Here is a 13,490-nt window from a genome sequence, read left to right on the forward strand (position 1 = left end):
ATTCTTAATATATTATTTATTAATATTTATTGATTTATATTTACTTATTCTAGAGGCCTACAAGTTCTTTGCTTTTATAAATGAAAAAGGTTTTGATAGCCTAGCATTTTGTAACATCCTTGAACTTTGAAAATTAGAAAGTGCAGTATTGATAAATTGCCATATTATATGTAGTGTTGAAAGTATATTTCAATGGTTTAACATTTTCTGGCCCCTAAAGAATAAATAAAATGATGGCCCTTGGCTGTTGAACATCAATTCAGTCTGAAAGCAAAGCACACCCTACTTTTTCATGGAAACTGCGTAGCATGTGTGCAGGCACAAGGCTCTGCGGTAATGAGTTCATTACCTTTATCAACTCTTCCACCCTGTTCTCTTTCTTACCTGCACACCTTTGAGTGCCTCTTGTTTCTTTGTCCTTTCCTCTGGTCTTTACACATGCTCTTCTCTTTGTCCAGAATACCCTTTCTCCCATTTTTTGCTTGGCTGATTCCTATTTTTCCTGACCAGGAATGACACTTCAATAAATATGTGTTGAGATCCTTCAGTGAGTCAGACAATGGGAATACTACGTGAGCAAAACACACATGTCCCATATTTATCAAACTCTGTTCTTATTGTTTATTTACTTATCTCAATCTTCCTATGGACTGTAAACTTCTTGAGTTAGGTATCACGCTGTTTCCAGCACTAACACAGTACCTAACAATTAGGTAGGTGTTCAGTAAATGTTGCTTAAGCCCAAATGTCAAGTCATGGGTAAAATTCTCAAGGTATTCACAGTCTAGTTAGGAAGGCAGCTCACTCACATCCAGAATTTGATTATAATACTAGATAACATGTTGATAAGGTTTCTCTTATCACTTGTATGAATGAATAATTGCTGAATTGACTACAGAGCAGGTGATTTTATATAACGTTAATGATCTAAGATATTATTGTTCCCGGCACTTTGAATTTATAAATGTAACTTCAAGAAAAGGGTCCAAACCCTCACAAGCCCTGAAACAGTGTTATTTTTTTCTCTCTGTAAGTATGTGGTCTCCATCCTTAGCATTGCAGGGTGTACTTTGGCAAGGCCCTTGTCAACTCCTTTTTCCTTTGTCCACGATACCTGTTAAATCTTCACCACTTTGCCTAGGTTGTCTACCCTAGTGCTGCTTTCTTTATCTCAGCAAACATTTTTATTTGGTTTTGTGTTTTTAATTCAGCTTCCTGCTTCACAGAGAAAATCAAGATTATCTGGCCCAGTAAAACCCCTCCCTTCCAGCTCTTACCTTTATTTTTCAACACTGTATGTATCTGTTCTCATCTTCTTTCTTGTAGTCTCAGAAGAAGAAGCCCTTTGGGTTAGGCCTTATTCTCTCTCTGTGCCCTTTAAAGAAATACATTTGTCACTTTTATCAAAGTGATACCTACACATAGTTAAAAAAAAAAAAATCAGGAAAAATAGTCATCCACTGTCCAAGCCACACTAGATTTGTTTACCAGTGACGTCTTTTAACTTTTTAGCTATTTCTTTTGGTAGTTACCTTTATATCATATGCTTATGGTGCTCTTTCTTGACTTATGCATTTTAATTATTATATAATTACTTCCTGTTCAGCTAGATGAAGATTTAATTCTTACACTACTCCCCACTTCTCCGACCCCATCTGTCCAATGTGTTTATAGCACTGTTTTTAGATAAATCAGTAAACAATGTTTATATTATTTTATAAATGTCATTCATTGTAGAGCCAAGTAGTGTACTCTGATTACATTTTCGTTTGTGTAATATCTTTTTCTAGAATTCCCAGTTGTCTTTCTTCTTTAAAATAATCCTCTATCCTTCACCCCTGAAAGCACTGTTGTTTTTTTTTCTCCTGGGGGATCTCTCTCCTGAAGTCCCATATCCTCTTGCTTTTGCCTAGGCTGGTTGGCTAGTTGTTTGCTTTCAAAATCTGCAGTGTGACTGTCACTATGGCTTTTCCCTTAAATATCCTCCTAGATTGGATTCACTGTTTATTGAATCTCATATCTTCCTGTTTATTGCCTCCTTTTCCGGAAGAGCATGTTCAAGTAACTTACAAAGAAAGTGTGGATGGGAAGTAAATTTTCTGAGTCCTTCACATATCTGAAAATGTCTTTATTCCAACCTCATGCTTGATTAATAATTTGGATATAGAATTTGAAATTGAATGTATTTTTTTCTCCAGGTTTTAGGATCATTGTTCTATTTTCTTCTGTCACCTAGTATAGCTGTTGTGCTGTTCTTATTTTTTCTCCTTTTGTGTGATCTGTCTCCCCCAATGCCTGAAACTTTTAGAATCTTTTTATCCTTGGTACTTGAAATTTCACAGTAATGTGTCATGGTTTTGTTTTTTTTTTCTTTTGTTTTTAGTTTTATTAATTGTACTGGATATTCAATGTGCTGGGCCCTTTCAGGAGATTGGAGTCTCTCTTAACTCTGGAAATTTCTTTGTCAGAAATGAAATTTCTTCACTAATTTTTTCTCCTCTTTCTGGAACTCCTCTTTAGTAGGATTTTGGACCTGGTGGATAGGTTATCTTTGTGTCTTATTTTTTTCTTTTACCTTGTTGTACTTTCTAAGATACTGTAATTTCTAATCCTTTTATTGCAGGTTTTTTTTTTTTTTTGGTTTTGGTTTTTTTGAGAACTTAATTTATTTTTTCTATAGTTCTTCTGGTTCTGGTTCTCTTTTATATATAGCAAATTGTTCTTGATTTGGAGCCCTGGTGGCATAGTGGTTAAGAGCTGGTCTACTAACCAAAATGTCGGCAGTTTGAATCCTCCAGCTGCTCCTTGGAAACCCTGTGGGGCAGTTCTACTTTGTCCTATAGGGTTGCTATGGGTTGTAGTCGACTTGATGGCAGTGGGTTTGGTTCTTAATTTAGGAGTACAATATCTTTAAGAATACCTCTGAGGATACCCATCTGAGTTTTTTTTTTTTTTTTAAGTTCTGTTCTGATTTTTCATTATCTCTGTTTTTTCCAGATCCATGTCCTGTTTATCTTTGATCTCTCCTTTTCATTTTGGAGACATTCCTCAAATATCTAGTGATCCTTGGGGTCCACTTTTAGTTAAGAGTGGGAGACACTGACTAGCTGTTTGGGAGCTCTGTATATGTGTGAAGGACTTGTCAACTGTCAGACTTTGCTTTTAAGTGGTAGGTTAGACAGCTGACTGCTAATGGTAGAAGACCCACAAATACAAGAACTTAGAGATAGTCACCCTAGGGGGAGGCTGGTTGATAGCTGTGAATATAGACTTTTAATTTATATTTTTTCATTCCCAAGTCTTATTCCTGTCCTTCCCCAGCATCCCTGGTATGTGAGAATCCTGAACCTTTCTGTCCAGCCGTATTTTGATTGTATCCTCTCTGTAACCAGTACTCTTAAACTACTCTTCTTCTTGCTCCATAAGTTACTGCTCATACTCGTTTTTTGTCTTCCAAGTTAAAGAAAATATGTTCATCAGCTGGTAACCTATAACCTATTTCCAAATCCTATAACTCATCTGTGTTGTGTGGGTTTATGTATTTTTAAATTTCTTGTGATAGCTTTGTAATGTGGCAAGTTGACTAGGCTGAACTACATTTCCCAGAATTCCTTTTCTTATATGTTCCTAATTAAGGTGGGCTACAAGGGAGATTTTTGCAACTAACATGATACAGTTATCCCCGGGCAACCAAAAACACCCTCTTTCCTCAAAAGAGGGTACAAAGTCCGTTTTTTTTCTTTGGGATAGAATCATTATTCTTCTCCTAGTTGATTCACACTCTTTCTTTGATATTCTGTAACTTAAATGCTGGGATATTAAGTTATTATTATTAGCACATTTTATGTTAGATGATAGGAAAGAAAACAAATTAACCAAAGTTAAATATTTGTTTAATATGTATGTATGTGTGTATGTATTAAAATGCATAGATATCAAATTAAGGAAGAAATACACCTACTCCTCACTTACTGACTGTCTCATTATCTGACATTTCACATTTACAACAATAGTAAAAAATCTGCTGTCCAACTATTTTGCCCATCAACAACGTATGACTGGCAGTAACGAATGCCAGGGTGCAAGGTAAGAGTCACGCTGGCTGTCATGGTTAAGGTTGTGTGTCAGTTTGGCTGGGCCATAATTCTCAGTGGTTTGGCAGTTATGTAATGCTATAATTTGGCAGTTTGTAATAATGTAGTCATTCTCCATTTTGTGATCTGATGTGATCATCCTCCATTTTCGCATAACGCTAATTTTTGCATAACAGCCTGGCCTTCGGAACCTAACCATGTTGATAAGTGAGGAGTAGATGTACTCTTTAACTGTTATAGTCCTTATTTCTACAGTTGATCACTGGCTAGTGACTGGTATTTATAACTACCTTTTTCCATTTTCCATTCCATATTCCCTTTGCCCTCAGCAAACATCACAGCTGGTCATAGTTCCTTGCCTGGTGGAGTGATCTAAATTCTTGAAGGGTCTGGGCTATTAGAAGTCCAGCCTGAATTAGGTTATTGTAGTTTTCCATTGACTTTAATCACAAAGCATGGAAGTACTAAGAGGTGTACTAGAGGATCTCCTGCATTCCAGATAGACCCTTTCTTACCCATAGTGTAGAAGTAACCCAGTTTCCCCTTGAAAGCCAGAATCAATCACCCTCAGCCGGTGCAGGAAGCCCCTTCTTTGCCTGTTGATTCAGAACCCACAATGGCCAGATGGCAGTCTCAACTTCCAGTCCACTAGAATCATTGTTGTGTCCCCTGGTAGAAGTACCCCTCCCTTTGGAACTAAGACTTCAAGACCAGCAAAGCCTAAAGTCACAGGGATGAGAAGAAAAAATATACTGAAGTGGAATTTATTACTCTTCACTGATTTCCCAAACAAATGAAACAAAAACCCTTCTGTTCCTCATGAAAGGTATCATTGTCTACTCAGTCATCTAAGCCAGAAACCTTGCATTCTACATTTTCCCTTTCCGTTATCATTTTAATCCCACCTACTCCCAAATCCTATCAGTTCTGCCTTCTTCACATCTCTTTCTTTTATCCCCTCCTCTACATCCTCATATTAGTCACTGCCTTAGGCCAGGCATCATCTTCACTCACCCAAACGGTAGAAGTCATCTTTAAACTTTGTCCTCCTCTCTATCCATTACTTTTCTGCCAGAACAATCTTAAAAATCAGACCAAATCCAGTGGCTCTCAGTGTTTATAAGATAATTCCGAACTCCTTAACCAGCTGAATTAATTTAACTGTTGTAACAGAGATCCAAAGTTACATGGCTTTAACAAGTTAGAAGTTTATTTTTTTCTCAGGACTTACATAATGGCTCCACAAGATCTAGAATCCAGATTCTGATTTGTTGTTTCACCATCCCTAGTATGGAGCCCTTAGCCAGGTAGTCCAAAATGCTTCACTACCATGTCAAAATTGTAGGCAGCATGAAAAAGGAAATGGTGAAGAGGAAAATGTGCCCTTCTCTTTAAGGGTACCACCCAGAAGGTTGTATAAATCATTTCATTTCAGCCCATTGGCCAGAACTTGGCTACACCTAGCTGCAAGAGAGGAAGTGGAGTCTTAAGTTTGGGCAGCATTATGTCCAGCTAAAAATAAGAGAGCTCTATTACTATCGAAAAAGGGGGAGTGGATATTGGAAGGCCACCAGCACTCTCTGTCACACAAGGCAGACAAAGTCTTCTGGGGATTGACCCTTACCTGCCTCTTTACCTTATCTTTTGGTGTGCTGTTTTTCCACTCCTTCCTCTTTCCCAGCTTTTCCTACTCTGTCTCCCCTTTGCTTGAGCTATGCCAAACTATTTGTACTTTCAAACATGCTGTACTGGTACGTGTTTCTCATGCTTCCTCGGTATGAGATCCTTTACAGCTTACTACCCTCATTTTCAGCACAGTCCGTTGGCGTGATCTCAGAGAGTTTGTCTTTCAAGACTTAATATAAGCATCTTCTATTTTTGGACAACACCGCCCTCACCCTAGTAGAATTGAGTATTCTCTCCTCTGTTGCCCTTATTGTACACAGATAGACTTAATCATGACACCTTTTACAGTTATTTATACTTAGGTTCCTTTTCTGCTGGATTATAAATTCTTTCAGAGCACAGATGATATTTTATGTGTATTTCTCTTGGACATAGTGTGGTGCCTGACAGATGGAGTGTGTGCACTAAATATTTACTGAGTGAATGAGTGAGTCCACAGCAAAAACATCTCTATCCAGACTTTTTAAAAAGTCAAAGCACACTTTTACAATGCGCTGCTGTTTTTTAAACTTTTGTCGGTTACTCAAAATCTTAATGCCAGCTCTAACAATATTTATAATCATCTTTTATTTTCTTATTAATTGTTTCATATTTAGTTTTTAGGTATATTTTAATTCTAAAAGTACTCTCAGAGTTAGCCATGGAATTTTTTTTTTTTTTTTTTTTTCTGTTTAAAATGAGTAGGCTTTTCTGTCTACCAAGACACAATACTTATAATTGTTTTCTTTTTTGGTGGTGAAATGTGTATAACAAAACATTTGCCATTTCAACCATTTTTATGTGTACATTTCAGTGGCATTTTTTACATTCCTCATGTTGTGCAACCATCACCACTCTGTTTCCAAATATAATTGCTTTTAAACAATTCCGTTTATCAGTGACTTGCTGCACAGTATGTGTCCAACTGAATTAGATAATACTGACGTGATTTCCAAAGCCTGTCCTAAGACCTTCTGAGCACTGCTACTTTAGTATACTGGTTTTAAGATACGGGTGGCTCGGATTTGTTAATGACTGAAAGAGTCATTGTTGTAAACAGATTCTAAGGCAAGACTGCCTTAAATTTTCGTACGTGGAGAATATTTTTTTCCTGCTTTACTGTCTTGAGTAATATCTTTTGTTTTACTTGTAGATTTGATGGTCCTCGAAGATTTGAGGATTTAGGGTCAAGGTGTGAAGGACCGAGACCCAAAGGGCCTCGTTTTGAAGGAAATCGCCCCGATGGGCCAAGACCCAGATATGAAGGTCACCCAACAGAGGGCACTAAAAGCAAATGGGGAATGATTCCCCGGGGGCCAGCATCTCAGTTTTATATTACCCCCAATACATCCCTAAGTCCTCGACAGAGTGGACCACAGTGGCAAGGCTCCAAACCAGCTTTTGGACAGCAACATCAGCAGCAGCCTCCTAAGTCACAAGCAGAACCTCTTTCAGGAAACAAAGAACCATTAGCAGATACCAATAGTAACCAGCAGAAGAATTTTAAAATGCAATCTGCTGCATTTTCCATTACTGCAGATGTAAAGGATGCCAAGGTGGCTCAGTCAAATGAGAATCTAAGCGACTCTCAACAAGAGCCACCTAAAAGTGAAGTCTCGGAAGGGCCCATAGAGCCTTCTAACTGGGACCAGAATTCTCAATGTATGGAGGCCCAAATGGACAAAGCCCAAGCTGTTACTCAGCCTGTACCCCTTGCAAATAAACCTGTACCTTCTCAATCTACTTTTCCTTCAACAGCAGGGGGGATAGAGGGAGGAGGAGCAGCAGTAGCAACATCGTCGTCATTAACTACAGATAATGATTTTAAATCCATGGGTATTGTTCTGTCCCATTCAGAAAACAACCAAGATAAAGGGCTGCCTCGGCCAGATAACAGAGATAACAGGTTAGAAGGCAGTCGTGGCAGCAGTTCATCTTACAGAGGTCCTGGGCAAAGCAGAATGGAAGACACACGGGATAAAGGACTGGTAAACAGAGGTCGAGGCCAGGCAATCAGCCGGGGCCCAGGGTTGGTCAAGCAAGAAGATATTCATGATAAGATGATGGGTAGAAGAGAAGACAGTCGAGAGAAGATGAGCAGAGGAGAAGGCAGCCGGGACAGAGGGTTAGTGAGGCCAGGAAGCAGTCGGGAGAAAGTGCCAGGTGGTTTACAAGGCAGCCAGGAGAGGGGTAGAGCTGGCAGCCGAGAAAGGGGACCACCAAGGGGGGCTAGCAGTCAGGAGAGAGGACCCCCTCGAAGGGCTGGGAGTAGGGAGAGAATACCACCCCGAAGAGCTGGGAGCCGGGAAAGGGGACCACCTCGAGGGCCTGGCAGTCGGGAAAGGGGGCTGGGAAGACCAGATTTTGGTCGTGATAGAGGTCCATACAGACCAGAACCAGGAGATGGTGGGGAAAAAATGTATCCATATCACCGAGATGAGCCTCCTAGGGCTCCATGGAACCATGGAGAAGAGAGAGGGCATGAGGAATTCCCATTAGATGGTAGAAATGCTCCGATGGAACGAGAAAGACTTGATGATTGGGATAGAGATAGATACTGGAGAGAGAGTGAACATGAGTATCAGGATGATACAATAGATCAATATAACAGAGAGGACAGATTTTCAGCACCACCACCTCGGTCTCATGATGGAGAGAGGCGAGGCCCTTGGTGGGATGATTGGGAAAGGGATCAGGATATGGATGAGGACTACAATAGGGAAATGGACAGGGACTTGGACAGAGATGTGGATCGGATTGGAAGACCCATGGATATGTATGATAGAAATTTGGATAATGAATGGGACAGAGATTATGGGAGACCACTGGATGAACAAGAATCACAGTTTCATGAACGGGATATTCCACCTATTCCATCTTTACCAAACCTCCCACCTCTTCCACCTTTGGATAGATATCGGGATGATAGATGGAGAGAAGAAAGAAATCGAGACCATGGTTATGATCGAGATTTCCGTGATAGGGGTGAGTTGAGGATTCGAGAGTATCCAGAAAGAGGAGATACATGGCGGGAAAAGCGAGATTATGTTCCTGACAGAATGGACTGGGAAAGAGAACGGTTGTCAGACAGATGGTACCCATCTGATGTGGATAGACATTCCCCCATGGCGGAACATATGCCCTCCTCACATCATTCCTCTGAAATGATGGGGTCAGATGCAAACTTAGATTCTGACCAAGGCCTTGGAGGGGTAATGGTTCTCAGTCAGAGGCAGCACGAAATCATTTTGAAGGCTGCACAAGAACTGAAAATGCTTCGGTAAGTTGACTACTTAAGATAATTTCTTTTAGTCAAAACCACGTTCACACTGTTCTTTTTAAAGTGATGTGATATATTTGAGTGGAATCGTTTTACTTGAAGTTCTTATCACATAGTTTTAATTTATATTTCAGGTCATTCAGTATTGTTTTAGAATTCAGATAGGTATTTAGGAACTGTGTTAATTATAAACTTACGCCCCAAAATGTGAAAATTGATAGCCCTTCTTGGCTTTTGCAGCTGTGTTGCTGACCTGCCATGTCTGTGCATGTTTGAAGTGTTGAACTTCCCAGTGCTCTGGATTTCACAGGGCTCATATGTGGCCTCCATTTTTCCCAGCAGTCCGTTTGTTCTTTGGTATTAGATCTGACAGACTTCATGTTCACTAGTCTTTGATATAATTTTGAAGAGTGCTGTCAAGGATTTATGGTTTTCTCTGGAAGCTAAGAATGCTTTTACTTGGGAGTGTCCTCAGATTCTTCTAACCATTGATACTTTCTTTTTGGGATGTTTTACCTTTCATTATGACTTGAAGTAGATATCTGCTTGAGGATGTTGCTTGTTTCTACATAATCAAATATTTTCTTTGTGAGCTAGAGAATAGAATTTGGATTTCTTTCCTTACAGTCAAGTAACTATGTATAGGTATCTACATAATGCTTCCTGTGTTGTAGCAATAACAACAAAAGCTAACATTTATTGTGTACTTACTGTGTGCCAGGAACTGTACCAAAGTGCTTTGTGTATATTAACTCGTTTAATACCTCACTTAAATTGACTACGTCCTAAGGATAGGAAGTTAGGAGTCAGTGACAGAGTGGGTTTCTTGTAGCAGTTTCTTAGGAATTAGTAGTGTTTTGAGAAAATAAATTAACAGTTAGATTTTGATAGGTTTCAGTGTACTGTGTTTCTTTCATTTGTCAATTCTGACCTGCATTTGTGAATTATACAAATTGAAATTATAATTGAAACTTTAGGATTAGAAAACTATGATGATAAAAAAATAGCTTAAGGTAAAGATGAAAGACCAAGTACCTTAGGCAGCAAAACCTATCTCCAGGGTCTATAGAGGGTTTGCCCTGAGAGGTGTATTTTTTTCTGGATTCCTCATGAAGAAGATGTGGAAAGCATGCCATAGAATAGTCAGCTACTACACTATTCACTTTTATACTATAGGTATTTTTAATTGAACACCTGCTGTGTGCTGTGCTAATCATTTAGCATATGTTATCTCAATCCTCCTATCTCAAATCCTTGTATCTCAAAGGCCTGCAATGATAAGTAGTATTATCTCCACTTTACAAGGGAGGACACTAAGGCTTAGAGAGGTTAAGTTCACTTGGTTATTAAGGGACAGACCCAGGATTTGAACCCAGTTCTGTCCATTTCTAAAATCTGTGTTGTTTATGGAGAGCACTAAGCTGATTATATTGCTAAACTGCCAGGATTTCTGTCCCTTTCTTTTTAAAACATCATTTTCATCCATTATTGCTTTGCATAAAAATGCTAGATAAAAGATGCTTCCCTTCATCACTTTTTTAAAAAGCTCTTCTAGGCAACAGAAACACAATTAAACAAAATATAGGAAGTGCTGAATAAGAGTGGTCATAGTTGAATACAAGTAGCCTATGCTTTCAGTGTACAGTCATAAGGAATATCATAAGGAATATGATTTAGATGAGGCAGAAAATAATCTTCTGATATACCTCACCCTTATTTTTTTGTCCATTTGGGTTCTACACTTTACAGAATGTAGGGAGAAAGTTGTAAAAGGTCTGAAGAGGTTGCAGTAAATGTTACATGTTTTAAGGTTAGGCATTGTAAGGAAAATTTGACCAGAGATTAAAAAAAAAAAAAAACCAACCCTGAAGGGTTTACTTAATTACTCTTTAGGAATATGCAGTGTTGTTTTTTTAACAGTATATACTGACAATTGTTCTTACCATCTACAGCAGGACTTATAAACTAAAATGCCCACATAAACCAGACAAGTAACAAAAATGAGTGAAAGTGGGCCAGGTGTTGTCAGTCGAGTGTGGTATGGAGTGTGGCAAACTGCTTCACCTAAAGTGGGCAGCCACTGCACTCCACCTAATTGTTGGCGTGTGGGAATTAGGCCCAGTGTTATCAAATCTCTTTAAAAATTTGCATTTAGAGATGAAATTTTTTGCTTTATAAACAACAGCAACAAATTCAAATTTAAAAAACTGATGTGAAGGCCAAATGAAAAAACCTCTCTAGGTCATATTTGACCGGTAAGCCACCATTTTGCAGCCTCTGGTATAAGGAGTATTGAACATAGAAAGAAACAAACAAGAGACCTTTTGGTTAGATGAGAGAAAACCATGACCAAGTAGATGAGATACTAAAATGGACTACTGAGGCAGGTTGTAGAATCCGTCCTTGGAGATGTTCAATAATTTATAGTTCTCTATAGGTCTTAGGACTGATCAGTTAGCTACATAATGGCAAGAGAAGGTTTCTCTAGGGGTACTCTCTGGGCACTATAGAGGGTTTTAGGACAAGGTTTTTAGGTCTTTTTTTCTCCTTTAGTGTTAATCGTAGTCATGTAGGAACGGAGTAGCAGTGCCTATATGCAATGGGAATTTTGTTTTATTTGTTTACAGGGAACAGAAAGAACAGCTTCAAAAGATGAAAGACTTTGGGTCTGAGCCACAGATGCCTGACCATCCACCACCCCAGGAATCATCGAGATTGCAGAATACAGCTTCAAGACCTGGGATGTATCCGGTATGGGAAAATGTGTGCTCAGGCCATGAATGGTTTCTAGTTCATGTGTTTGTATGCTGTTTGGTTTTTTTGTATTACAATAAGTACAGAATTATTCTATTAAAAAAATGTAAATTTTGAAAACGAGAGAAAGCTTATGTTAATAGATATTTGAAGATCTTATAAACATGCCCAAAAGAATGGCAGAAATGCTCATTTTCCCCAGGTTTTGATGAATACACCAAGCGCACCTGAACTACATGGCTTCATGTTCACATAATTGTAGAAATTTCCTAATACTCTTTTATGTCCAAATCTTCCTGTTTCCCAGCTAGGCAGTCTAAGGGCTTCCAGGTGTTATTTATGTGCGCCTCCTAGCGCTCCCACCTCTTCAGGCAGGATCCAACCTCACTCCCCAAGTTCAGGCAGTAATAATGCGGGATGGTTTATGTTAAAGAGTTGTATGACTAGGTTCTGCCTTTGTTTTTGTTTGTTTGTTGTTTTACCCTTAAGCTGTGATAGGCTTTAAAAATCTTATGCAAATAACGTTATAACAGCAAAATGAGAGAGGAAAAACACTCTTAAACCATTTCATCAGATTATCTGTTTGCACTACTCAGTGTTCTCTTCCATCCTGGCCTAACATATAACATTCATACATAGTTGTTGATAACAACCACCCTGTTGTTGCTGACTCCCCAGATCATATCTCCTAACTTATACATGCATCTGCCTACAAGGTTTCTCTCTGTGGAGGTGTCACCTTCAAACTCAGCATGTGCAAAATGGAGCTCATTATCACACACACCCCCAATTAAATTCATTCTTTCTCTTCCTCCTCACCGTCACCTAGTCATCTAAACTGTAAATCTGAGAGTCAGCCTTACCTCTTTCCTCTATCTTACTCCTCCATATCCATATCAGCTATTCTGTTGATTGATGTTACTACCTTTGTAATGTTGCTCAACTATTCTAACCTCAAGGAGCCCTGGTGGCACAACAATTAAGTGCTTGGCTGCTAATAGAAGGACTGACAGTTCAAACCCACCCAGCAGCTCCTTGAGTGAAAGTCCTGGCAATACGCTTCTGTAAAGATTACAGGCAAGAAAACCCTATGGGGCAATTCTGCTATGTCACATGGGGTCACTATGAGTCGAAGTCGACTGGAGGGCACCTAACAAGAAGTCTATCCTCTTCTTCCCCACAACCTCACTTCTAGTCTTCATCTATTCTTGCCTAGATCATTTCAGAAATGTCCTAATTCACCTCTCTCCATCTCATTCCCCTCTGATCCATTTTCCACTCTGCTCCCAGAGTGATTATTTTATTCTTTGAATCATCTTTCTTGAGATATAGTTTACATGCAATAACATACGCCCATTTTAAGACTACAGTTTGAGTTTTTACAAATGTAAACTGAAAGATAAAGAAATTTCCATTACACCAAAAAGTTTTCTCATGCCTTTTGTAGTCAGTATCAGCCCGACCATCTAGGCAGCACCGATGTGATTTCTGGCCCAAGTGGACGTTTTAAAAAACATAAACGTCACCATGTTGCTCTCTGGCTTTAAATTCCTTCAGTATTTCCCCATTGCTTTCAGCATAAAATCTAGACTCTCTTTTTTTCCTAAATTTTATTTATTTTGTTGTTGTTCTGAATATACACAAGAAAACACACACCAACAGTTTCTACATGTACAATTTAGTGACATTGATTACAT

At 38.9% G+C, this 13,490-nt stretch overlaps 1 protein-coding gene across 1 annotated transcript in view; it reads left to right on the forward strand.

The window, feature by feature from the left end:
• The window catches only part of YLPM1 (YLP motif containing 1), an 85,861-nt gene that overhangs the window by 39,002 nt on the left and 33,369 nt on the right, over window positions 1-13,490 (forward strand). Inside the window, exons 5-6 of the mRNA XM_004371043.3 lie at window positions 6,913-9,039; window positions 11,667-11,790. Coding sequence (XP_004371100.1) covers window positions 6,913-9,039; window positions 11,667-11,790 — 2,251 coding nt within the window. The remainder of the gene's footprint in view (window positions 1-6,912; window positions 9,040-11,666; window positions 11,791-13,490) is intronic.

This window comes from Trichechus manatus, unplaced genomic scaffold (genome assembly GCF_000243295.1).
Source record: "Trichechus manatus latirostris isolate Lorelei unplaced genomic scaffold, TriManLat1.0 scaffold00010, whole genome shotgun sequence".
Taxonomy (NCBI): Eukaryota; Metazoa; Chordata; class Mammalia; order Sirenia; family Trichechidae; genus Trichechus; species Trichechus manatus.